Source organism: Hyperolius riggenbachi, chromosome 9 (genome assembly GCF_040937935.1).
Source record: "Hyperolius riggenbachi isolate aHypRig1 chromosome 9, aHypRig1.pri, whole genome shotgun sequence".
Taxonomy (NCBI): domain Eukaryota; kingdom Metazoa; phylum Chordata; class Amphibia; order Anura; family Hyperoliidae; genus Hyperolius; species Hyperolius riggenbachi.
In genome coordinates this window covers 203683867-203710069 of record NC_090654.1, presented here as the reverse complement: position 1 = coordinate 203710069, position 26203 = coordinate 203683867, and the positions used below count along the sequence as shown (strand labels likewise).

Genomic DNA, 26203 nt, shown 5'->3' with positions numbered 1-26203 from the left:
TAGTCCTCTCACTTCTGGTGTGCTTTAAAGTGAAACTAACCAGGGATGCTCTTAACTTTAAATTCGAATGAAATTCGAATAGGGTTATTCAGATTTCATCCTAATTACAGCAGCTGTGCGGGTGTCCAAGGGGGGGGGTTAATCTTTCCCATCAGGTGTCTTCTTCGCTCGTCCCTTGGCGCCTCCCACGCTGCGTTCCAATCCGGCGTCACGTGACTATACACTTCCCCCTTCAACCCGGAAGGAGTAAGTGTATGTAATCACGTGACGCCGGATTGGAACGCAGCGTGGGAGGCGCCGAGGGACGAGCAAAGAAGACGCCGGGTAAGATTAAACCCCCCCCACCCTCGGACACCCGCACAGCTGCTGTAATTAGTAAGATGAAATTCGTATAACCCTATTAGAATTTCATCCGAATTTGAAGTTAAGAGCATCCCTGACTGTAACCAAGAATTGAACTTCGTTCCAATCAGTAGAAATATATATTCCTTTTCTCAAACAGATCAGGGGGCTCTGAATGGCTGATATTGTGGTGAAATACCTCCCATAGTGTGATGTCAGGACCAAGGTCCTGACTTCATACTGTGGGAACCTTGTTGCATTGTGGGAAATAACAGCTGTTTTACAAGTGCTAAAAAAGCAAGCAGCTTCTCCTTCCACTAGCATCACCTGCCAGCAGTAAAACTCACATGTGATAAATGTCAGACTGTAAATCAGTGTTTGCCCATTGAAAAATCGTTCCTCTCTGACTAATTTATACAGAATTGTAAAAATGAAGCACATTTTCTTATTACACCGGAGTTCCTCTAAGTCATCAGCACTCTTGCCTGCAGTTCTGAGTCATGCTTGGGATTAATGTTCTGCATGGACTTGATTTATTGGCTGAAATGGCTGTAGTGTGTCTGCTATAAATATGCTTAAATGCAAGAACATATTAAGTAATGAAGGCCTTGTAGACTGCCATCCTAGTAAAGGCCATGATAACTGGTTTGTAATGTTGTTGAAAGTTTATATCCTATTTTTAAAGAGGCACTTTAGTGATACTGTAGAAAATCAAGAATTCATTTTTATTTTTTTTCCTGGCTTCAGTATCAGAAACTCTAAATATTGCTGTATTTTATTGGAATGTAGCCCTATCGCTCCCAGCGATGTCAAAGCCTAGGCTGTTTAGATATGTGGCGTTCTCCCAGAGCATTCAGGGAGACCAGCTTTAATTTTTGTTAATTTAGTTAGTATTTTGCCCTTTAAAAAAAAAAATAAATAAAAAATAAAATAAAGGAAGTGGTAAAAAGCTATTTCAGTACAGTTACTTTCACCTGCTGTGTAAACCTCTTATTTATCAAAGGAGCCATATGCTGGTCTTTGTCAGGATAGCGGAACATGGCAACCATTATTAACTGTTTTTTTTTTTTTTTTAATAATCTCAGTTTAGTGCGGGAAGCAGATCCAAATGTTAAAAATAGGATCCGCCTCCACTTGGTAAAAATAAAATCTCTCAAAAACTGATCCACGTTGCACTAAGTGGAACGCAGAGTCGGTACTTTGTACACCCTCCTGGACCGGACTAGGCTAGTCACTGCATCTGCTTCGCCAGTTTTGAATGCTGCTGTGACTTAATACGCCGCTTGCCACCTGTACACAGCCCGGTGGCCAACAGAAGCAAGCGATCTCCACTAGGCTGCAAAAGACCAATTGGAAGCCTCAGCAACTGGGGGATTCTCATTGGTTTATGGTGGTCCAATGAAATTTCTTCCTGTTGCTAGGCAGAATTGGTCTATTGTCTCCCATCTGCCCCTACCAGCCTCTTGGCTGAGTACCGAGGGACCAAGCGGCAGAGGAACACGTGAGTGGCAATGTGGGTGCAATTGGAGCAGACCAGTGAAGTTTGCTGCAGTGGATACAAAACTGATGGCACGTAACATGTCCGTTTTGCATCCGCTCTAGTGTGAACCGGCCCTTACACATTAGTTATAAGACCTGTTGCTGTTTCAGGATGAGGTGCCAGGATGCCATTGTGCCAAGAAGGTAAAATCTCTGGTTTAAAACATCCTTCATGCAAATCAAGCCTTTCTCAAATTCATCAGCCGGGATACCCTCTTGAGTGAGTGCCAAGCCCCCTCACTGCGGAAACACAAACAAAAAAGCATAAAAGAGCTCCCACCCCCTCTAGCCTCAGTTCATTTGTGTTTCCGCCCAGGAAACACCAGAAAAGCTTTGCTCCCAATTTTTTAGTTTTTCTTTGTATCCTCACCGGAGGGTTAGTGTAGTGTGGCATGGTACCTGAAGGAGCGCGCCATGCAGTGGGACGTCTCGGAGGTGCTGCCGCCATGTCTGTTGGGCCCACGGAGGTAGGGTGTGACAGCGGACGCCTCCTCCTGCGCGAGACGTGCGCCGCTCTTTTATGAGTGGAGCTCACGCGTCATTTCCGGCGGAGGGGGCGTTCCCGAGGAGGCAATTCCGGAAGTTGGTTTGAGAGCTGCCTCATAAGCCGAGAAGTGGCGTGCGGCGGCAATATGGAGAAGCAGGAGACGAATTCGGCTACTGCCGCCGCAGCATCTGCATCAACGTCGGCTTCCACTTCCACAGCTTCAACATCCACTGAGCATGGTCAAGCTGATGGTGGGGTGAGTGGGAGATGTTTGATCTCCCTTGAGAGGAAGTTCACCTGTTTTTAAAGTAATGTTTAATGGTGCTCTCTCTCCCTCTTTCTCTATCCCTCCCTTCTTTTTTGCTGCAGGCTAGAGTGGAGTCTAGATCTGGTGGCTCTAGCACTGCTAATAGACCTAGGTCTAGGAAATGTTGCCAATGTGGCATTAAACTTTCCTCTTCTTATGCAAAATCCCTCTGTCAGACATGTATAGATGCTGTTATTTCCTCAGAGTCCTCCACTATTCTTAAAAATGTAATGAAAACAGTTAAGAAAGACATGTCAATTGCCTTTGAAAGGTTTAGAGAATCTATGCTGCCGGCAAATGTCGACGCTGTTCCAGGGCCCTCCTCTACTCCAGAAATTCCTGGAGCCCCGATGGGGAGTCCTGCTCATGGGGTTGATCCTGAAATTCCTCCAGAATCAGTTGGATTAGGGGTTGAAGGGGAGGAGGAGGATTTAGAGGGAAGAGAAGAGTTTTCTGAGGTTGAGGAGGGTGAGAATATTGAATCGGAATTGGAATCCGATGAGGATTTAAAGAAGGCGGACAGATTTCTCTTTAGCACGGAGGAGACTAATGAATTATTAAAGGCTGTTTATTCTACTGAGCAGATTCCGGAGATCCAAAGTGAGCTGTCAGCTCAGGATCAGGTTTATTCGGGTCTGTCTCAGCAAACGGGCCGTGTCTTTCCTTTCCATCAATCTCTCAAGGATATTATTGCATCTCTGGAAAGAACCGGAAAGAAAATTATTCATTCCTAAATCAGCTAAAAAGAAATACCCGTTTGCTGACACTGACATGGATCAATTTACTAAATGTCCCAAGTTAGATGCGGCTTTGTCCAAACATTCTAAAGAGGCAGACCTATCCTTCGAAGACGCGGGGGGTTTAAAAGATGCAATGGATAAAAAGATTGATATTTTGCTCAAAAAGGAATGGGAATCTGCTTCCTTTGCCTTCCTCCCTGGTGTTGCTGCTACATGCATCTCCCGTAACCTTCGTGTCTGGATGGATAACCTGCTTCCTCATGTAAAATCGGGTTCTGATATAAATAAATACATTAAGTCCCTGCCTGTTGTTCTGAGGTCGGTTGCCTTCCTGGCTGACGCAGCAGTTGAGATTGTTCGTATTTCTGCTCGCACGACTGCGTTAGTTAATTCAGCCAGGAGAGCAGTCTGGCTAAAGATGTGGGAGGGGTATTTGATGTCCAAAAATAGATTGTGTGCAATTCCATTTTCGGGCAGTTTACTTTTTGGCAAGGATTTGGATGAGTTTCTTTCCAGATCTGCTGAGAGGGGGAAACAATTCCTGAACAAACGCAGAGTTTTCAATGGAAAACCGCAAGGCGTGTTTAGAAAACCGGTACAGGAACAGCCTAAGTTTCAGAACCAGCAAAGGAAATGGTCCTTTCCGACAGGTAAAGGACGAGGAGGTTTTGCCCTGGCAAAGCCTAATACTACAAAGGAAAACAAATGACTCTTTGCCGGTGGAGGGAAGGCTCCAATTTTTTCTATCCCAGTAGGATTCGATCAGTCCAGATCCGTTCATTTTGAAAATTATAAAAGAGGGATATTGACCTCAATTTTTTGTTACGCCTCCCCACAGGGTATATGTAAACAATCTTCCACGGGATCCCATCAAAGCCAGAGGACTACGGGCAGAAATAGAGAAGCTTATGTTCAAGAGGGCAATTATTCCAGTTCCGAAGGATCAGGAACTTCGGGGTTATTATTCCCATGTTTTTTGGGTAACCAAAACAAACGGTGAATTCAGGTTCATTCTGAACTTAGAGTCTGAACCCATTTTTAGTTTACAAGAAGTTCAAAATGGAGAACATTTTTTCAGTAAGGTCCCTCCTACAAGGGAGGAAATGTTTTGTATCAATAGATCTTCAGGACGCATATCTCCACATACTGATTGCCAAGTACCATCAAAGATTTTTAAGATTTGCAATACGAGTGGAGAACCAGACATGTCATTACCAATTTCAGGCCTTGCCCTTCGGAATAGCCTCGGCACCTCGGATCTTTACCAAGGTTCTAGCCGAAGTTATGAAGGTGTTGAGACAACAGGGAATTTCCATTGTACCCTATTTAGACGATCTATTAATTTATGCCATAACAAGAGAGGAGGTCATACTTCACAGGGATTTGGTAATTCAGAGTCTGACACAATTGGGTTGGATAGTGAATTACCAAAAGTCGAATCTCAATCCGACCCAGACCATAGTCTTTTTAGGGTATGTAATAGATTCCAGAAGTCAAAGGATTTTATTGACTTTAGAGAAAGTAACAAGACTGCAGGAGGAGGTAAGGAGTCTTCTTCTAGGCCTAGACAGCTCCTTAAGAGAACTTATGAAAGTTCTGGGGTTTATGACAGCCACCATTCCAGCAGTAATGTGGGCGCAATTCCACAGCCGAACTCTACAATGTTGGGTTCTGGAGGCTTGGGACAGGTCGATAGAGACTTTAGATGTAAGGTTTCAAATTCCAGACCTAGTGAAGCAGAGTCTTCACTGGTGGTTGACATCCCCAAATCTTGTACAGGGAAGAATTTGAAGACAGGAAAATCCAATAAGGATTCACACGGACGCGAGTGCCTGGGGATTGGGGGCCATGGCTATGGAGCTCCATTCCCAGGGAAGGTGGTCCAGGACGATTGCCAAAAAATCATCCAATTTCAGGGAACTTCTGGCTGTAAGAGAGGCGCTTCTCTCCTTCAAGGACATGATTATTCACAATCATGTTCTCGTTTTTTCAGACAATGCTACAATGATCGCGTATCTGAACAAACAAGGCGGTACCAGGGCCCAAGCCCTGTTAAAGCTAACGTCGGAGATTTTGTCTTGGACAGAACAAAATCTTCTGTCGATAGAAGCGATTCACGTCAAGGGAATTTTAAATTTCGAAGCGGACTATTTGAGCCGCCACGAGATAGACCACTCAGAATGGGAATTAAACCAGGAGGTCTTCAATTGGGTCACGGAGAGTCTGGGGGTTCCGGACATCGATCTTTTTGCGTCTCCGATCAATGCAAAGATTCCTCAATTTTTTTCTGTTCACGACAGTCAGAAGTCTCTGGGATTGGATGCCCTATCGGTCCCTTGGACTTTCGATCTGGGTTACGCATTTCCCCCACTCAAACTGCTTCCTCAGGTCCTGGAGAAAGTTCAGAGGGAGGGAGTAACACTAATTAGTGATGCTCAAATACCCCTTTTTAAAATTCGAGTTTGGTCGAATTCGAATAGTAAATTATTCGAGGTCAGTCGAATATTCGAGTCGAATAATTTTTACTATTCGATTCGACCTCGGACTTCGAGCTCACTATTCGAGTCGGTATTCGAGCTAACTATTCGAGCTGACTATTCGAATTGGCCTTAAATAGCTTCCAACACTTGTTTTGAGGGTGAATGATGCAAGAAACCTCTTTTTTTCCAAGTAACAACAGCAAGTGATTATGTGGGGATGTTCCTTTAAAAAAAAATGTGGAAAGAGAAGTTGTGTCCTTAATTTTGTTCAGTAGTGTTACTGTATATACTTGTTCTTCTTCTTCTTCTTCTTTATCTTTCTTCTTCTTCTTCTCGATCTTCTTCTTCTATATCTTCTTCTTCTTCTTCTTCTTCTATATCTTCTTCTTCTTCTTCTCCTTCTCCTTCTCCTTCTTCTCCTTCTCCTTCTCCTTCTCCTTCTCCTTCTCCTTCTTCTCCTTCTTCTCCTTCTTCTTCTTCTTCTTCTTCTCCATCTTCTTCTTCTTCTCCATCTTCTTCTTCTTCTCCATCTTCTTCTTCTTCTCCATCTTCTTCTTCTTCTCCATCTTCTTCTTCTTCTTCTTCTCCATCTTCTTCTTCTTCTCCATCTTCTCCTTCATCTTCTCCTTCTTCTCCTTCATCTTCTCCTTCTTCTCCTTCATCTTCTCCTTCATCTTCTCCTTCATCTTCTCCTTCATCTTCTCCTTCATCTTCTCCTTCATCTTCTCCTTCATCTTCTCCTTCATCTTCTCCTTCATCTTCTCCTTCATCTTCTCCTTCATCTTCTCCTTCCTTTTCAATTTCTTCTTCACGTATTTCTCTTTTCAATTTTTTTTTTAAAGGAATGCAGCTATTTTTGAGCGTAACAAATAGCTGGTGGGCGCACGCATGTTGGAAGCGCCATTGTATGTGCTCCCTGGCAGTGGAAACACAAAGACAGCAGGAGGTAAATTCAGCAGCAGCAGGAGGAGGTATGGAGGAGCAGTGTGAGTGTGGCAGCAGGTAGGCAGCGTGACATAATAGCCCTGGTACCTAGCGGTGATACCAGGGCTGTAAATAAACACAACAGGAGGTCCCAGACAGCGGTCGTGCAGCCCACATTGTGTCCAATACACAACTGGGACAACACAGTTTTCAACCCGGGCACCTCAGAAAAATTAAACCTTTTTTTTTTTTTTATGGTTTTTTGGTTTTTGGTTTTGCAACCAATATAGCTATTGTTTGACGTAATAGCTGGTGGCAGAGTGGCAGCAGAAGGTAAATCATCTGTGTACCCTGGCAGTGGGAAACACAGACAGACAGCAGCAGCAGCAGCAGGAGGAGGTATGGAGGAGCAGTGTGAGTGTGGCAGCAGGTAGGCAGCGTGACATAATAGCCCTGGTACCTAGCGGTGATACCAGGGCTGTAAATAAACACAACAGGAGGTCCCAGACAGCGGTCGTGCAGCCCACATTGTGTCCAATACACAACTGGGACAACACAGTTTTCAACCCGGGCACCTCAGAAAAATTAAACCTTTTTTTTTTTTTTTTATGGTTTTTTGGTTTTTGGTTTTGCAACCAATATAGCTATTGTTTGACGTAATAGCTGGTGGCAGAGTGGCAGCAGAAGGTAAATCATCTGTGTACCCTGGCAGTGGGAAACACAGACAGACAGCAGCAGCAGGAGGAGGAATGGAGGAGTAGGCGAGCAGCTATTGTTTGACGTAATAGCTGGTGGCAGAGTGGCAGCAGAAGGTAAATCATCTGTGTACCCTGGCAGTGGGAAACACAGACAGACAGCAGCAGCAGCAGCAGCAGGAGGAGGTATGGAGGAGCAGTGTGAGTGTGGCAGCAGGTAGGCAGCGTGACATAATAGCCCTGGTACCTAGCGGTGATACCAGGGCTGTAAATAAACACAACAGGAGGTCCCAGACAGCGGTCGTGCAGCCCACATTGTGTCCAATACACAACTGGGACAACACAGTTTTCAACCCGGGCACCTCAGAAAAATTAAACCTTATTTTTTTTTTTTATGGTTTTTTGGTTTTTGGTTTTGCAACCAATATAGCTATTGTTTGACGTAATAGCTGGTGGCAGAGTGGCAGCAGAAGGTAAATCATCTGTGTACCCTGGCAGTGGGAAACACAGACAGACAGCAGCAGCAGGAGGAGGAATGGAGGAGTAGGCGAGCAGCTATTGTTTGACGTAATAGCTGGTGGCAGAGTGGCAGCAGAAGGTAAATCATCTGTGCACCCTGGCAGTGGGAAACACAGACAGACAGCAGCAGCAGGAGGAGGTATGGAGGAGCAGTGTGAGTGTGGCAGCAGGTAGGCAGCGTGACATAATAGCCCTGGTACCTAGCGGTGATACCAGGGCTGTAAATAAACACAACAGGAGGTCCCAGACAGCGGTCGTGCAGCCCACATTGTGTCCAATACACAACTGGGACAACACAGTTTTCAACCCGGGCACCTCAGAAAAATTAAACCTTTTTTTTTTTTTTATGGTTTTTTGGTTTTTGGTTTTGCAACCAATATAGCTATTGTTTGACGTAATAGCTGGTGGCAGAGTGGCAGCAGAAGGTAAATCATCTGTGTACCCTGGCAGTGGGAAACACAGACAGACAGACAGCAGAAGGGCAGTACACAGCAGCCCACTGTAGGTGTAAAATGTGTGGCTGCAGGTGACGTAATAGTCAAAGTGAACCAGGCTGGCTTAGTGAGCAGGAGCCAGGAGGTGGTAAAGGGTGGTAAGGCACATTAACGATGGTTCCGGCAGCCAGTTCATGTCCCCCTCTCGCCGACAACAGGGGCCAGGAACTCGCCTTCCACCCACGCCTGGTTCATCTTGAGAAATGTCAGTCTGTCCACAGACTTGTGAGACAGACGTGAGCGTTTCTCGGTGACCACGCCACCAGCTGCACTGAAGCAGCGCTCGGACAGCACGCTGGAAGGGGGGCAGGACAGCACTTCCAGGGCGTACTGCGCCAGCTCGCTCCAGATCTCCATGCGCTTGACCCAATACTCCATGGGATCAACAGGGGCATCGCTGTCAAGCCCGCTGTACGACCCCATGTAGTCAGCCACCATGCGGGTCAGGCGCTGGCTGTGACCGGAGGAGGATGCTGCTGCATGCATCTCCTCTCTAGTCACTGCTGCCGGAGCCTCTACAGTCCTGTAGAGCTCGTGGCTGTGAGACAGCAGGTCTGTGGGGCGCTTGCTGCTGCTGGATGCAGGCACCTGCTGCTGCCTCTGTGCTGGCTGCTGGACAGTGGGGGTGGAAGGCTGGGGGAAGGCTTCCTCCAAGCGCTCAACAAGGGCCTGCTGCAAGCTCCTTATTTGTTGCGCTGGGTCTCCTCCTGCAGGCGGCAGGAACTGGCTCAACTTCCCCTTGAGGCGTGGGTCCAACATCATGCTGATCCAGATGTCCTCCCTCTGCTTCATCTGGATCACCCTGGGGTCCCTGCGCAGGCACGTCAGCATGTGCGCTGCCATTGGGAAGAGGCGGGCCACGTCTGCTGGCACATCGACGTCAGTGCTGTCCTCATCCTCCTCCTCTGCCGCCTCATCCTCTCTCCACCCCCGCACCAACTCAGCTGCGCTGTGCTGATCCCCCTCATCAGCTGCCAGGTCAGGGACCTCCACCAAGTCCTCCTCCTCCTCCCCCTCAGAGGTGGACTGCGCAGCTGGTTGCCGCTCCTGCTGGTCCAAGGCTGCCGCTCCCTGTTCCAGCAAAGCATCGAGGGCCCTGTTCAGCAGAGAAACCAGGGGCACCCACTCGCAGACCATAGCATGGTCCCTGCTCACCATGTTTGTGGCCTGCAGGAAGGGAGCCAGCACTAAGCACACCTGCTGCATGTGCCTCCAGTCATCATCGGGGACGATGGACGGGATGTTGCTGGTCTTGTCCCTTCTCTGAGCTGCGGAAACAGTGGCCAGGGCAAGGTACTGTTTGACAGCGCGCCTCTGTTCAACCAGACGCTCCAACATCGCCAGGGTGGAGTTCCAGCGAGTCGGAACGTCAAGGATCAGCCGATGGCGTGGCAGATCCAGCTCCTTTTGCACGTCTTCCAGGCTCGCACAGGCTGCAGCCGAGCGCCGGAAGTGACGCACAACATTCCTTGCCGTTTCCAGCAGTTCGCCCATCCCCTGGTAGGTGCGCAGGAACTTCTGCACCACCAGGTTCAGCACGTGGGCAAGACAGGGGATGTGGGTCAGGTTTCCCCTGTCTATTGCGGCAACCAGATTGGCCCCATTGTCGGCCACCACCTCTCCGACTCTGAGGCCTCTGGGGGTCAGCCAAATCCTCTCCTGCTCCTGGAGTTTGGCCAACACATGGGTTGCCGTCAGCTTGGTCTTCCCAAGGCTGACCAAGTGCAGCAGCGGGCCTTCACGCTGCTGCTGAGGCGGGGGGTTTGGCCAGGTGTGCCGGAGGATGGCAGAGGATCAGAGGAACCTGCTGCAGTTCCCCTGAGCCTGCGGGGTGGCACCACCCACTGTGTTGCTGCTGCTGCTGTGCCCGCTGCTGCTCTCCCATCCTCACCCCCTTCCACCAAGCTGACCCAGTGGACAGTGAAGGACAGGTAGCGGCCTGTCCCGAAGCGGCTGCTCCAGGAGTCCATGGTGACGTGGACCCTTTCACCAACCGCGTGCTCCAGCCCTCGCTCCACATTGGCCATCACAAAGCGGTGCAGTGCAGGAATGGCCTTGCGGGCAAAGAAGTGTCTGCTGGGGAGCTGCCAGTCTGGGGCTGCGCAAGCAAGCAGCGCACGAATGTCGCTCCCCTCCTGCACGAGCGTGTACGGCAGGAGTTGGGAGCACATGGCCCGTGCCAGCAAGCCGTTCAGCTGCCGCACGCGACGGCTGCTGGGAGGCAGAGCCCTAACCACCCCCTGGAAGGACTCGCTCAAAAGGCTCTGGCGTGGCCTTTTGCTGACACGGGAATCAGCAGACACAGCAGAGGAGGCCACTGAGGACTGGCTGCCAGAACAGGCCTCAGTGTCGGCGGCAGGAGTTGCAGAGGGGGGAGGAGCAGTGCGTTTCCGCACTCCTGCTGGTGCTGCTGGAGGAGCAGGAGGGAGGGTGGCTGCTGTTGCTGCTGCTGCTGCTGAAGGCTGTGCAGTGATGGGTGTGGTGCCACTGCCAGCAGCAGATGCCTTCAGCCTCTGGAACTCCTCATGCTGGTGGAAATGTTTAGCCGCAAGGTGGTTGATGAGCGAGCTGGTGCTGAACTTTAAGGGGTCTGCACCTCTGCTCAACTTCCGCTGACAGTGGTTGCAAGTGGCGTACTTGCTGTACACAGTGGGCATGGTGAAAAACCGCCAGATTGGTGACAGAAACTTCCCCCTACGGCATGGAAGCGCTGCTGCCTGTCTCCCTGTGGTGGTTGGGGGGGGGGCTTGGGTGCGGCTGGGGGTGGTACTGGCTGATGCTGCTGCTGCTGCTGAGCCTGAGACACCAGCAGGCTGTGGGACGCTGCCAATGCTTGCAATGATGCGCCTCCTTGCAAGGCCCACAAGCGCATCCTCCTCCTCCTCCTCAGAGCTGCTGAGGACGACATCCCCTGGAGGTGGTGGCACCCAGTCTCTGTCTGTCACCGGGTCATCATCATCCTCCCCCTCCTGAAACATGTCCTGCTGGGATGAGGACCCCCCAAACTCCTCTCCTGATGCATGGATGGGCTGCTTGACTGTCGCCACAGTCTTGCTGTCCAATCCCTCATCCCCCAAAGTGCCCATCAGCATCTCCTCCTCAAGATCGCCAACAACAGCAGACAATTTACTCATGATGCCTGGGGTCAAAAGACTGCTGAATGACAGGTCGGCGAGTGACGGTGAACTGGCCTCCTCCCCAGACCCTGCTGGGCGGCTGCTGCGAACAGGGGTGGTGGTGGTGGTGAGGGTGGAGGCCTCGGATGCAGAGCTGATGGCGGGCTGCTCATCCTCCGTCATGAGTTGCACCACAGTGTCTGCATCCTTTTCCTCAATGGGACGTTTCCGACCCGGCTGGAGGAAAATGGGAGCAGGTGCTACACGCTGCTGCTGCTGTGTCTCTGCAGCGTGAGTTGCAGATGCTCCTGCTGGGCGGCGCCCAAGGCGTCCACGGCCAGTGGCTATGGGAGGAATGTTAGCCACTGACGCTGCTGCTGCTGCTGCGGAACTGTGCATGGTGGCGCGGCCGCGGCTTGCCACAATGCTGCTCCCTCTCCTCCTGATTCCCTTGCTGCCCTTCCCCTTGCCCAAACCGCGCTGGCTGCCACTTCCAGACATCTTAAATGTTTTGGGCGTATAGACAAAAGTTTTGTAAAAGGGCGGGTGAAAAGTGGGGTACTTTAATGGAGTGGGTTGGTTGGTGAGGTGACTGAGTGAGTGTCCCCTAGTACAGTAAGTAAGTAGTAACAGTCAGGAAGTACAACTAGCAGTTACAATAATCAGTAGTAATCACAAGTAAATTTAGTGTGTGTACACTCAGACAGTGAGTGCACGCACGCAGGAGCTAGTAGCCTATGAACACAGTGACTGAGTGTCCTAGACTCCTAGTACAGTAAGAGTAAGTAGTAACAGTAAGTACAACTAACTAATTACGATAATCAATCAGCGATCAGAAGGAAATGGAGTGTGGGTGTGTGTACACTCAGACAGTGAGTGCACGCACGCAGGAGCTAGTAGCCTATGAACACAGTGACTGAGTGTCCTAGACTCCTAGTACAGTAAGAGTAAGTAGTAACAGTAAGTACAACTAACTAATTACGATAATCAATCAGCGATCAGAAGGAAATGGAGTGTGGGTGTGTGTACACTCAGACAGTGAGTGCACGCACGCAGGAGCTAGTAGCCTATGAACACAGTGACTGAGTGTCCGAGACTCCTAGTACAGTAAGAGTAAGTAGTAACAGTAAGTACAACTAACTAATTACGATAATCAATCAGCGATCAGAAGGAAATGGAGTGTGGGTGTGTGTACACTCAGACAGTGAGTGCACGCACGCAGGAGCTAGTAGCCTATGAACACAGTGACTGAGTGTCCTAGACTCCTAGTACAGTAAGAGTAAGTAGTAACAGTAAGTAGAACTAACTAATTACAATAATCAATCAGCGATCAGAAGGAAATAGAGTGTGGGTGGTGTGTGTACACTCAGACAGTGAGTGACCGCACGCAGGAGCTAGTAGCCTATGGACAGTGACTGAGTGTCCTAGACTCCTAGTACAGTAAGAGTAAGTAGTAACAGTAAGTAGAACTAACTAATTACAATAATCAATCAGCGATCAGAAGGAAATGGAGTGTGGGTGTGTGTACACTCAGACAGTGAGTGCACGCACGCAGGAGCTAGTAGCCTATGAACACAGTGACTGAGTGTCCTAGACTCCTAGTACAGTAAGAGTAAGTAGTAACACTAAGTAGAACTAACTAATTACAATAATCAATCAGCGATCAGAAGGAAATGGAGTGTGGGTGTGTGTACACTCAGACAGTGAGTGCACGCACGCAGGAGCTAGTAGCCTATGGACAGTGACTGAGTGTCCTAGACTCCTAGTACAGTAAGAGTAAGTAGTAACAGTAAGTAGAACTAACTAATTACGATAATCAATCAGCGATCAGAAGGAAATAGTGTGTGTTGTGTGTGTACACTCAGACAGTGAGTGCAGTGCGCACACGCAGGAGCTAGTAGCCTATATGAACAGTGACAGTGAGTGTCCCTACGGGTACAGTAAGAGTAAGTAGTAAGTAAGTACAACTAACTAACAATAATCTATCAGTAATCAGAAGGAAATAGAGTGTGTGTACACACAGACAGTGAGTGAGTGCACACACGCAGGAGCTAGCTAGTAGCCTATAAACAGTGACAGTCAGTGAGTGTCCTACTCCTAGTACAGTATAACTACAATACTATTAGTAAAGGACAGCAGAAATACTGGTATAGATGAGAGAAATAAACAGAGGACAGCTGCCCACAGAGGCAAGGCCCCCCTGAGGCCTAAACCTGTAAGCTTGCAGCAGCTGCCTGTCTCTAATGTAACACACAAGCTACTAACTAAAATACAATGTCTATCTAACTAACAACAATATAGGTGTATATGGCAGGTGTAGGTGAGCAAAAACGCTAGGTAAATGATCACAATAGAGCACTTGCTAAGCCAAAGCACAAAGGAGCAACTCTCTCTCTGTACAAGTCTCAGGCAAGCATGGAGAAACGGAACATGGCGGCCGCTATTTATAGGGTAGGGGCTGGCCAGGGTCCCCCTCTGTGATTGGCTGCCGTCAGAGGGCCTGGGAGCCCTCTGATTGGCTCTAAGGACATCAATCTGGGCTATGACGCTATTCGAGCTCGGTACCGAGCTCGAATAGCGCCGGGTTGCTCGAATAGCTCGAATAGTGAATGGGCTATTCGAGTGTACTCGGATAGCCCATTCGAATAGCTGCAGCTATTCGGAGCTCGAATACCGAGCTCGAATAGCTGAAAAAGAGCTCGAATATTCGAGCTACTCGAATATTCGAGCTCTGCTGAGCACCACTGACACTAATCCTAGTAGCACCGGCGTGGCCCAAGAGAGTTTGGTATTCTACAATTTTGAGACTAGCAGTAGCACCTGCATTGAAACTTTCGGACAGATCGGATCTATTACGACAGGGACCTCTATTTCTTCCCAAGCCGGAGATGTTCAATCTGTCGGCATGGATCCTGAAAGGGTGATTTTAAAGAATAAGGGGGTATCGGACAAGGTGATCGATACTCTTCTAAAATGCAGAAAACCGGTTACGCATAGTATTTATAGAAAGGTCTGGAAGGTGTTCTTGTCCTGGTGTTCTTCACGTCAAAGAGACAAGTCAAAAATTGGAACTATTTTAGATTTTTTCCAAGAGGGGGTGGAAAAGGGGTTAGCCTTGAGTACCCTAAAGGTGCAATGTTCAGCCTTATCGGTTTTACTGGATAGGTCTTTGGCACAGGAAAAGTTGGTCAGAGATTTTTTTCGGGCAATCCAGAGGTCGACATCCGTGAGACAAAAAGTGTTGCCCCAATGGGATCTGTCCCTGGTGCTCGGAGTACTAACCAAGCCCCCCTTTGAGCCAATTAATGAGATTGATTTGAAGTACCTTACTCTTAAAGTTGCGTTTCTTGTTGCGATTACGTCGGCTAGGAGATTGAGCGATCTCCATGCACTATCCATTAACCCTCCTGGCGGTATAAAAAAATACGCCAGGAGGCAGCGCGGCAGTTTTTTTAAAAAAAAAAAATTTTCTATATCATGTAGCGAGCCCAGGGCTCGCTACATGATAGCCGCTGCTCAGCGGCATCCCCCCGCCCTCTTCGATCGCCTTCGGCGATCTCCGATCAGGAAATCCCGTTCAAAGAACGGGATTTCCTGGAGGGCTTCCCCCGTCGCCATGGCGACGGGCGGGATGCGTCGGGTCGTCATTGGGAGTCCCGGGCCACCCCTCGGCGCTGCCTGGCACTGATTGGCCAGGCAGCGCACGGGGTTTGGGGGGGGGGGGCCGCACCGTATAGCGGCGATCGGGCGCGCGGCGGCGGCGATCGGGGTGCTGGCGCAGCTAGCAAAGTGCTAACTGCGTCCAGCAAAAAAAAAATTAAACAAATCGGCCCAGCAGGGCCTGAGCGGCACCCTCCGGCGGCTTACCCCGAACTACGTTCGGGGTTACCGCCAAGAAGGTTAAGGATCACTTTCTTACAATTTTTCCGGACAAGGTGGTGTTATGGTTAGACCCTATGTACTTACCCAAGGTTGCGACGGATTTTCACAGATCTCAAGATATTATTCTTCCTTCGTTCTGTGACAACCCTTCCTGTGCTTAAGAGGCTGAGTTTAATTGTCTAGATGTAAGAAGGGCAATTCTAGCTTATTTAGATAGGATGAGAGAGTTCAGATGTTCTTCGCATTTATTTGTACTTTTTATGGGGAAAAAGAGGGATCAGCCAGCCTCTAGACAGACAATTGCTAGGTGGATTTGTGATATGATTGCTTCAGCCTACCAGATATCTGACTCCACTCCCCCGTCGAATATCAAGGCACATTCTACCCGTTCGATTTCATCATCATGGGCAGAAAGAGCGGGTGCTATGGTTAAGCAGATCTGCCGAGCGGCTACTTGGGCGAGTCCGTCCACCTTTGTTAAACATTATAGAGTGGACGTACTTTCCCAGCAAGACTTGTCATTTGGCAGGAAAGTGCTCCAGGCCGTAGTCCCTCCCTAGGTGGGTATTTACTTGGGTGGGTATCACTCAAGAGGGTATCCCGGCTGATGAATTTGAGAAAGCACCAGTTAGTCTTACCGGTAACGGTGTTTCTGTTCAGCAGCCGGGATACCGTCTACTACCCAACCCTTTTTTTCTTCTGTAGCATTTCCTTATAACTTTTCTTTTGAGATTGGTTTCACTAGGAGGTGCGTCGCCCCTCTTCTGCCTAGTGTTGGTCTTTTATTTTATATGCACTGAGGCTAGAGGGGGGTGGGAGCTCTTTTATGCTTTTTTGTTTTGTGTTTCCGCAGTGAGGGGGCGTGGCACTCACTCAAGAGGGTATCCCGGCTGCTAAACAGAAACACCGTTACCGGTAAGACTAACTGGTGCTTTCAGCCCATGAGCTGTGGATAGGGTGTGAGAAACGTTACTTTGATTTAGTGGGATTCATTATTTGTGTGTAGGAGAATGTATTTATAACCTTACCCCTGTCTGATAACTATATTTGCATTTCCAGGATGGACTAGCTATGCTTTGGGATCTGAATGAGGGGAAGCACCTGTACATTCTGGACAGCGGAGATGTCCTCAATCCCCTTTGTTTCAGCCCCAACCGCTATTGGCTGTGTGCCGCCACAGGCCCCAGCATCAAGATCTGGGTATGTGTACAGATGAATGTTTCACTTGCAACTTTTTAGCTCTCTTGAAAGTCTTGTGTAACCTTTGCACAACTGAAGTAATTTGTGTTTAATGAAAACCATCTTTATGGTAAATATTTTACTTGCAGCCAGCTATAATGTCCCTAAATTGGCACTATTTTATTTTTGGGAGTAAAATTGTATGAACAGAGCAAGGCAGCACAATCACAATCCTGTTTGCCAGTTTCTTAGCACGGTGGAGTGGCTGTTTTCTATAACCTTTATAGAAAACCTGTAATGAGAAAAAGTTCCCCTGGGGGGTACTCACTTCGTGTGGGGGAACCCCTCCTCCTCGGTCCCACGGTGGCAATGATAAAGCTCCCCAAACAGCGGGGATGTAAATATTTACCCTCCTGGCTCCAGCGCAGGCGCAGTATCGGCTCTCCGTCTCAGAGATAGGCGGAAATAGCTGATCGCTGTCGGGCCGCTCTACTGCGCAAATGCAAGGCTCCTGCACAGTAGAGCGGACCCAACAGAGATCGGCTATTTTCGCCTATCTCCGTGCGGAGAGCCGCAACAGCGCCCCCACTGGAGACAGGAAAGGTAAATAAATCAGCACTTGTTAGCCTTGTCGAGGGAGAATTCCGGGACACTTCGGTGGAGCCAGCGCTGGATTGCCTGCAGCTACAGCGGAGGGGGAAGCCTCATTGGGACTCTGAGGCTTCCCCTTACCGAGGTGAGTACCCCCAGGGGACTTTTTTTTTTTTTGTTACAGGTTCTCTTTAAAGTGGACCCAAATTAAAAATACAAGATTTCAGAAATAAAATCTATTTTCGATATTATAATAATAAATAGCAGCTTTTTTTTTCAGCTGCATGATGACAAATATAAAATATTTTACATTTATAGGAGGGAACCCCTCCCTTCCTTTCATATTGCCGGGACAGAATCCGGCAAACTGGTGGAGTAGGAAGTGTCCGGCAAAGGAGGAATTGCTAATGGCTGCCACCTGTATAACCCTAGTTATGAAAAGAGAAGGGTGAAAAGCAGGCACTGAAATGCTCATAGGCTTGAAGGAGTGTTTATTTATCTCTGTATGTGTCAGGGTGGTGCAACTACATATTTTGAATTAAAAAAATGTTTAGTTTGGGTCGCTTTAAGGTTATGCACTTTGCTAAAAAGAAAAGCTACGGAAGATGTTAGCATTATGTACAAGTGCTTGTGTTTTGTTTATCTCTATAATAGAGCTACATTTGGTGGATTGTGTTGCCTTCAACAAAGCAGAATTTTTTTAAAATGTTAAAGTGGACCTGAACTCAGCACTTCCTCTCTGCTGTAAAAGATGCGCAACAGCATAATAACCTTTGAAGAAAACCTTTTTTGTTATAGCTGATAAAATCCTGCAATAAAGCTGCATTGTTTACTTCCTGCTTACATTGGAGCGTTTTAGGGTTAACATCCTGTGTTTAGATTGGCTGCTGTGACAGCAGAGATTCCTGACCTGACACAGCCAAGAGATCAAATTACAGTGGCGATTGGTCACAGATGAGGGGAAATTAGACTAGCTAAACTCTCTAAATACACACAGGGTACACTTCTCTGTTTTCCCATTTGTCCTGTGCAAGAGTTCATGTCTGCTTTAAGCAAATTCTTCTCCAATTGGAGCTGCAAAAATGTTTGTTTGTTTCTTTTAAAGCTTTTATATTTAAATATAAGCGGTGTACACTGTAACTCCAGGGGTACTACTGAGGGTCAGTCTTCCTGCTATGATGTATTCTCCTATGCCATCTGAAGCTCCTTGCTGAAATCAGAGGCTGTTTCTGAGCAGTGACAGTCCTGACATACATTGCTACTGTAGGACTTTCTGTATTGCTGACCTGCATGTTTTTCCCCATCACAGGATCTGGAGGGCAAGATTATTGTAGATGAGCTAAAGCAAGAAGTGATCAGTACAAGCAGCAAGCCTGAACCACCACAGTGCACCTCTCTGGCATGGTCAGCGGATGGACAGGTAAATACACTATATTAAAGTCACTCGGTTCATTGTATATTTGTGGTTTACAGAAGAGCTGTTAGAAGCTTTCAGGGTCAGTGATGAACCACCAGTTTAATTGCTTTTACATCCAGTCTGTATCCTATGCCATCATGACTTGTTGTAGCTCTTAAAAGGGTTACAATAATGGCAAATGCAATAACATACCTCCCAACTTTTTGAGATGAGAAAGCGGGACACTTAAGCCACACCCCCAACCACACACCCTGACACGCCCCTAGTCAAATATATATATCTATATATATATATCTATCTATCTCTATCTATCTCTATCTATCTCTATCTATCTCTATCTATCTCTATCTATCTATATATCTATCTATATATCTATATATATCTATCTATATATATATCTATCTATATATATCTATCTATATATATATCTATCTATATGTATCTATATATATATATATATATATATATATATATATATATATATATATACAATTACAGAGGGGCTGCAGCACACAACAGGAAAACAGTGACTAAAACCCAAGAGTCAACTAAATGGGAAACATTTTCCCATTTAGTTGACTCTTGGGTTTTTGGTTTAGTTCCCCCTAGACTGCTTATAAAAACTGGCATTTTGCATGGTAGAGTAGGACTCACCAGATCGGGGACACTTTGGCGCAGTTGGTGAGCTTAAGCGCGTTAAAGCGTAACCAAGAGCCCCTGTCACTGTTTTCCTGTTGTGTGCTGCAGCCCCTCTGTAATTATATATTTCTTATGGAGGTTGGGGACCTCCTGTGCTGCGTGCATGCTTTGCATAGAATTGCATACAAAAATTTGGTTTGTGCTGCTTACCCCTTGGTATTTTGATATATATATATATATATATATATATATATATATATATATATATATATCTCTATATATATCTCTATATATATCTCTCTCTATATATATATATATATATATATATCTATATATATATATATATATCTATATCTAGATAGAGATAGAGTCATATATAGAGATATAGATATATATATATATATATATATATATATATATATATATATATATATATATATATATATATATATATATATATTCATATATATTCATATATATTCATATTCATATATTCATATTCATATATTCATATTCATATATTCATATTCATATATATATATATATATATATATATATATATATATATATATATATATATATATATATATATATATATATTCATATATATATATATATATATATATATTCATATTCATATATATATATATATATTCATATTCATATATATATATATATATATATATATATATATATATATATATATATATATATATATATATATATAATGTGTGTGTGTGTGTGTGTGTGAAAAAATGATCGAGGCCCCAGCCGGCGGATGCGGTGTGTAGGGCGATGTGTAAGATAATACTGTCCCTCCCTCCCTCCGAATGTGGCCCCCAGTGTCCCCCTGTATGTAGAGTATAAGAGCGCAGCATAGCGGGCAGTCTTACTATTCCTCGTCATGTACGGGCATCTCTTGCTCTTTGCTTCCTGTGACGTCACAGGAAGTAGATGGAAGCCAGAGCCCGGTACGCGTCTACGCGACGAGGAATGGTAAGACTGCCCGCTATGCTGCGCTCGTATAATCTACATACAGGGGGACACTGGGGGGCACATTCAGAGGGAGGGAGGGAGGGACAGTATTATCTTACACATCGCCCCACACACCGCATCTGGCGGCTGGGGCCTTGATCATTTTTTAACCTCCTCTGCCTGCCGGGACGCAAGGGAGGGTATCCCGGGACAGCGGGACCCCTCCCCTAACCCGTGACCGTCCCGACGAATCCGGGATGGTTGGGGCCCCTGCAATAACTAAAAAATGTGGTTTGCTATATATTTTTTGGAGTATGCACTTTACTATATATTCAGTTTTCAAATGCAAATTTTGTTATTGCAAAATTGAGTGATCACTAGCCTGTACTCCCTGAGTGTTAAAGTGCAGATACAATTTCCAGAGGGACAGTGACAACAGGTAGTCCATTTCCAACTGAAGAAGCAGTGGCCATAGTTTCAGAACACATTTGCTATTAGTGTAAGCACAAAGTAATGACTTCTACTGGGCACACTGTAAAGTGCCCTGTAGCTTAAAGCAAATCTAAAGCTAACCTGCGGATAGAACCTTCCCAGTCCTCTCCGTGCCCTCTGTCAGTCCGTACCATTGGGACTCCTCAGAAGGCTTTGGAAGTACTTGAGTGCTTCCAAAGACAGGTGCATCTGTACTGTGCAAACACACTTCAGACCTGCTCTTCTTTTCTTTGGAAGTACTCGCCGGGGATGGTGTATTTGACCAGTTGTTCAAGTAACTTTCACAAGGGCACAGCCCTGGCATACAGCCCTGACATCCCATGGGGGATGACTTCTTCGCAGTGGGAGGGACGAGTACTTAATGAGTTGCATGCAAGCTATTACGGAAACCAACATCCTCCAATGGTAGACAGGTGCATTTTATTTGAATGCTGGGTGTGTATTTTATCCCACCAGTGGGGCTTGCACTCTCAAGCAGGTAGTCATAAGGATGCAATCTGTTTTTTAAGTAGCGCTGTTTCCTCGCCATGTACAAATGTAAGTAACTTTGGTCAGCTGCTCCCATGTAATAGCATTGCTTATTAATGTTTATGCAGAGCTTCTGTTTGGTTTCAAGGTGCGTTTGTAGTTTCTTGGGGGGGCTCAGCGCACCTGATTGGTGGCCATTTGAAGGCGGCCTGGTGATGCGCTGATCCACCTTTGCGCAATCTGGCATACATATAGTTCAGCTGCCAGGAGATTTGGGCACAGGGTAAAGCTAATAAACTGCGCACCCTGCTCCTGCACAAGTCCCAGCAGTGCTAAGTAGTAATCCCCCTCCATGCTGCCATGGATAGTGGAGGAATGATGTAATTGTGCTTCCAGCTATTGCTGGTAGCCAAATTAGTGTTTTTATAGTAATTTGTGCTCAGACTTTTGACGGTGCCCAAATTACTCACTGAGCGCCGCTATAGTCGTAATTCCTATTATGGCCTATGGCTGTGCCAAATCTCCTGCGCTGTTAACAGCGATCCCAGCAGTGGATAGAGGATATGGAAAGAGGGATCCGGTAATGCTCTATGGCAGGGCTGCCCAATAGGTCATTTACAATCTACCGGTAGATCGCGGCCTCTTGGCCACGTCTCGTTAAATAAATGTTGCGGCCGGCAGCTCATCATGTTTAGCTGCCGGCCGCTGGCCAATAAGGATGCAGGGGAGGAGAGGCGGCGAGGAGAGAGGCGGTGCGGCCGCTTCATCATGGCTGGGGGTGGGCAGCGTGCGACGTGCGTGCTTGTAACGTGCCCGCCGCTGCCCCCAGCCATGACGTAGCCTCCCCTGCATCCTTATTGGCCAGCGGCCTGCCTGCCAGAGCGTTCCAGGAGTCCAGGACCCTCAACCGCCGGATTGAGGTAGAAACATACCTGGCTAACCTACGCTGCAGGCACATATACCTGGCTAACCTACGCTGCAGGCACATATACCTGGCTAACCTACGCTGCAGGCACATATACCTGGCTAACCTACGCTGCAGGCACATATGCCTGGCTAACCTACGCTGCAGGCACATATACCTGGCTAACCTACGCTGCAGGCACATATACCTGGCTAACCTACGCTGCAGGCACATATGCCTGGCTAACCTATACTGCAGGCACATATGCCTGGCTAACCTATACTGCAGGCACATATACCTGGCTAACCTATACTGCAGGCACATATGCCTGGCTAACCTATACTGCAGGCACATATGCCTGGCTAACCTACACTGCAGGCACATATGCCTGGCTAACCTATACTGCAGGCACATATGCCTGGCTAACCTATACTGCAGGCACATATGCCTGGCTAACCTATACTGCAGGCACATATGCCTGGCTAACCTATACTGCAGGCACATATGCCTGGCTAACCTATACTGCAGGTACATATGCCTGGCTAACCTATACTGCAGGCACATATGCCTGGCTAACCTATGCTGCAGGCACATATGCCTGGCTAACCTATGCTGCAGGCACATATACCTGGCTAACCTACGCTGCAGGCACATATGCCTGGCTAACCTACGCTGCAGGCACATATGCCTGGCTAACCTACGCTGCAGGCACATATGCCTGGCTAACCTACGCTGCAGGCACATATACCTGGCTAACCTACGCTGCAGGCACATATACCTGGCTAACCTACGCTGCAGGCACATATACCTGGCTAACCTACGCTGCAGGCACATATACCTGGCTAACCTATGCTTCAGGCACATATACCTGGCTAACCTATGCTTCAGGCACATATACCTGGCTAACCTATGCTGCAGGCACATATACCTGGCTAACCTATGCTGCAGGCACATATACCTGGCTAACCTATGCTGCAGGCACATATTACCTGCCTAACCTATGCTGCAGGCACATATTACCTGGCTAACCTACGCGGGGGGGGGGAGTGTGCCTAGGATTTTAGACGTTGGTAGATCTCCTGGCCTCGGCAAATATTAAAGTATATCGCGAGCCGAAAAAGTGTGGGCACCCCTGCTCTATGGAATTCAGAGCCTTACCTCTCCGTAGGCGAGTATGCAGCATTTTTTTTTTCTGGCTCACTTTACCATTTGAAAGGAGTAAAATGGCACAAGTGCATTGTCGTTGATCAGGGCTCAATTTGACATTTTTAAGTACTGTAAAAGCAAGTGTCCAGGTTTTTTTTTTTTCCCCAAAAGCTGTGCAATTTTTTTTCACAAGCTTTCAGACCCTAAAAATCATCCCACTAGATAGATCTGTGGCAGCCCTGCACATTTACACAGCTTCCATGGATCCAACTCAGGATAACTGCTCTGAGCTGCGGATTTCCGTCCCGAGCCTGACTCGGGGTTACCGCTAAGGAGGTTAATGTATATACATAGATTAGTAGAGCTTCACAATCGTATATTGTACACCTGGATAATTTTTTTTTTCTCTTGCTACACCAGGACTATATTATAAAATATCAATGGCCACTAGAGCCACTAGAGGGAGATGCTCGACAAATCAGATGTGTAAAGATCGTAATGCAAATAAAATATGAACTGCAAGCTGTTCCCTGGAAAATGGTTTCAGTAGCTCAGAATGTGCACTGTATTTGCTTTGATAATATAGATCTTAGTTCATAAATAAGGGCCACGTTTGTATAAAATGTAGTTTCTTTTTACTGCTCTTAGTAGAAAAATACTGAAGTAGCAGAAGCCACCATGAGGCATAAAAATGTCATTTTACACTTAGTACCACTCTTCATGCTGGTCTCTTCCACATACCGGCTGAGTTTACATTGATGCACCCTTCCCAGGAGCTGCATCTGGGCACACCTGTTGGTGCATACATCAGCACATGAGGCATGTTGGGTTACAGAGCCCAGGAGAGGTGTGGAGTGGTGTTTGGCCTCTGCGGTGCTTTACTTTACCAGTAAAGTAGCTCATTGACCATCCATACTCGCCAGACTTGAGGACTGAAACAAACACTATTGTTTTGTCGATCAGATTAAAGGGAACCCAAACTGAGGATATGGATTTTTCCTTTTAAAATAATACCAGTTGCCTGACTCTCCTGCTGATCCTGTTACACTTTTAGCCGCAGCCCCTCAACAAGCATGCAGGTCAGGTGCTCTGACTGACATCAGACTGGATTAGCTGCATGCTTGTTTCAGGTGTGTGATGCAACTACTACTGCAGCCAGAGATAGTAGGACTGCCAGGCAACTGGTATTGTTTAAAAGGAGACATCCATATCCCCTCTGTTAAGGTTCCCTTTAAAGAGACTCTGTAACAAAATTTTCAGCCTTATTTCTTCTATCCTATAAATTCCTATACATGTTCAAATGTGGTCTGGCTTACTGCAGCCTTTCCTAGTTGCACAGTGGCTGTATTATCTCTGTTATATAATCTAATCTTCTTTCCTCTGACGGCTTTGTCTGGCTCAGGCAGGAATGTGCTGCTCTGCTTGTGCTAGGATAGAAGCTATACACACCCTCTCCACGCCCCCTGCAGGCTCTGTGCGAGTCACAGACTGAGCTCCTCTCAGCCTATCACAAGCTGGTTAGCAGCTATGTCTTTTGTTTGTAACCACTGCCTAAAACTGGCAATTACAAGCCAGGATCGCAGCAGGGAGTGGCAGAAACAGCACAGAGGGGCCCAGGAGAACATAATGAATAGAATGGTATGCTTTTTTATTGTAAGAATTTTAGAGTTCAGATTCTCTTTAAAGTGATGTTAGAATATGCAACATGCAGCTTTCCCTGGTGTGTCCTATCCTGACTGCTGTTTCTATTTCTTTCCCTACAGACACTCTTCGCCGGCTACACAGACAACTTAATCAGAGTTTGGCAAGTGACTATTGGAACCCACTAAGACTTTTATATCATGGAAAACGCCTCTGCTCTTTTACCAACAGAGACTGCTTGTGCAGTTTGGAGTCATCTTTGTAATGCCAACATTTTGACTCTTCAATAAAGTTGCTATAAAACAACAAAACCCTGTGTTGCCAGTTGGTGATGTGACCATATCTGCTAAAGCAAATTTAGTGGTCTAGCTTTGACTTTCTCAGCACACCAAGATCTGCTGTGGCTTTTAGGGGTAATTATTGGTTGGAATGGGCAATGAAATGCAAAAAAGTCTGAGTTGATGCAGGATTATGAAAATGTATGCAGTTTGAAACCTGGACCAATCTAAACTCATCAAAAGAAAACAAAGAGTTGCGGTCAATGGATCGTACTCAAAACGGGAGAATGTTAGCAGTGGGGTACCAGAGGGGTCTGTTCTGGGTCCAGTGCTCTTCAATTTATTAATGACCTAGTAGATGCAGTAGTGAGCAATGTTGCTATTTTTGCAGATGATACAAAATTGTGCAGAATCATCAACTCTCAGGAAGATAGTGTCATATTGCAACAGGATCTGGATAGGATGGCTATATGGGCACATACATGGCAGATGAAATTCAATGTTGAAAAATATAAAGTCATGCATTTTGGTCGTACCAATGGTCTAGCACCATACAAAATAAATGGGATACAGTTGGGGACATCAAACTTGGAGAAGGACGTAGGAGTACTCATCGACAACAAGTTAAATAATCGTACTCAATGCCAAGCCGCTGCAGCTACGAGCAACAAAATTGATACGTGGGATGGAAGGTCTCACTTACCAAGAAAGGTTAGATAAACTAGGTTTATTTAGTCTAGAGAAAAGACGCCTTAGAGGGGATCTAATTAACATGTATAAATACATCAGAGGGCAATATAATAGCTTGGCGGATGAGCTTTTTGTCCCTAGGCCTTCTCAAAGGACTAGAGGACATGATCTGCGCATGGAGGAAAAACGTTTAAGCCATTTATTTAGCAAAGTGTTCTTTACAGTAAGAGTGATTAAGATGTGGAATGCATTGCATCT

General features: G+C 46.7%; 1 protein-coding gene across 8 annotated transcripts in view; it reads left to right on the top strand.

Moving 5' to 3' along the window:
• The window catches only part of LOC137532899 (small ribosomal subunit protein RACK1-like), a 154354-nt gene extending 129066 nt beyond the window's left edge, over positions 1–25288 (top strand). For all 8 annotated transcript variants that reach the window (XM_068253897.1, XM_068253893.1, XM_068253896.1 and 5 more), the window contains 3 exons: positions 16585–16725; positions 18605–18715; positions 25100–25288. In XM_068253897.1, coding sequence (XP_068109998.1) covers positions 16585–16725; positions 18605–18715; positions 25100–25165 — 318 coding nt within the window. In that variant the 3' untranslated portion in view covers positions 25166–25288. The remainder of the gene's footprint in view (positions 1–16584; positions 16726–18604; positions 18716–25099) is intronic.
• Positions 25289–26203: the final 915 nt, after the last annotated feature.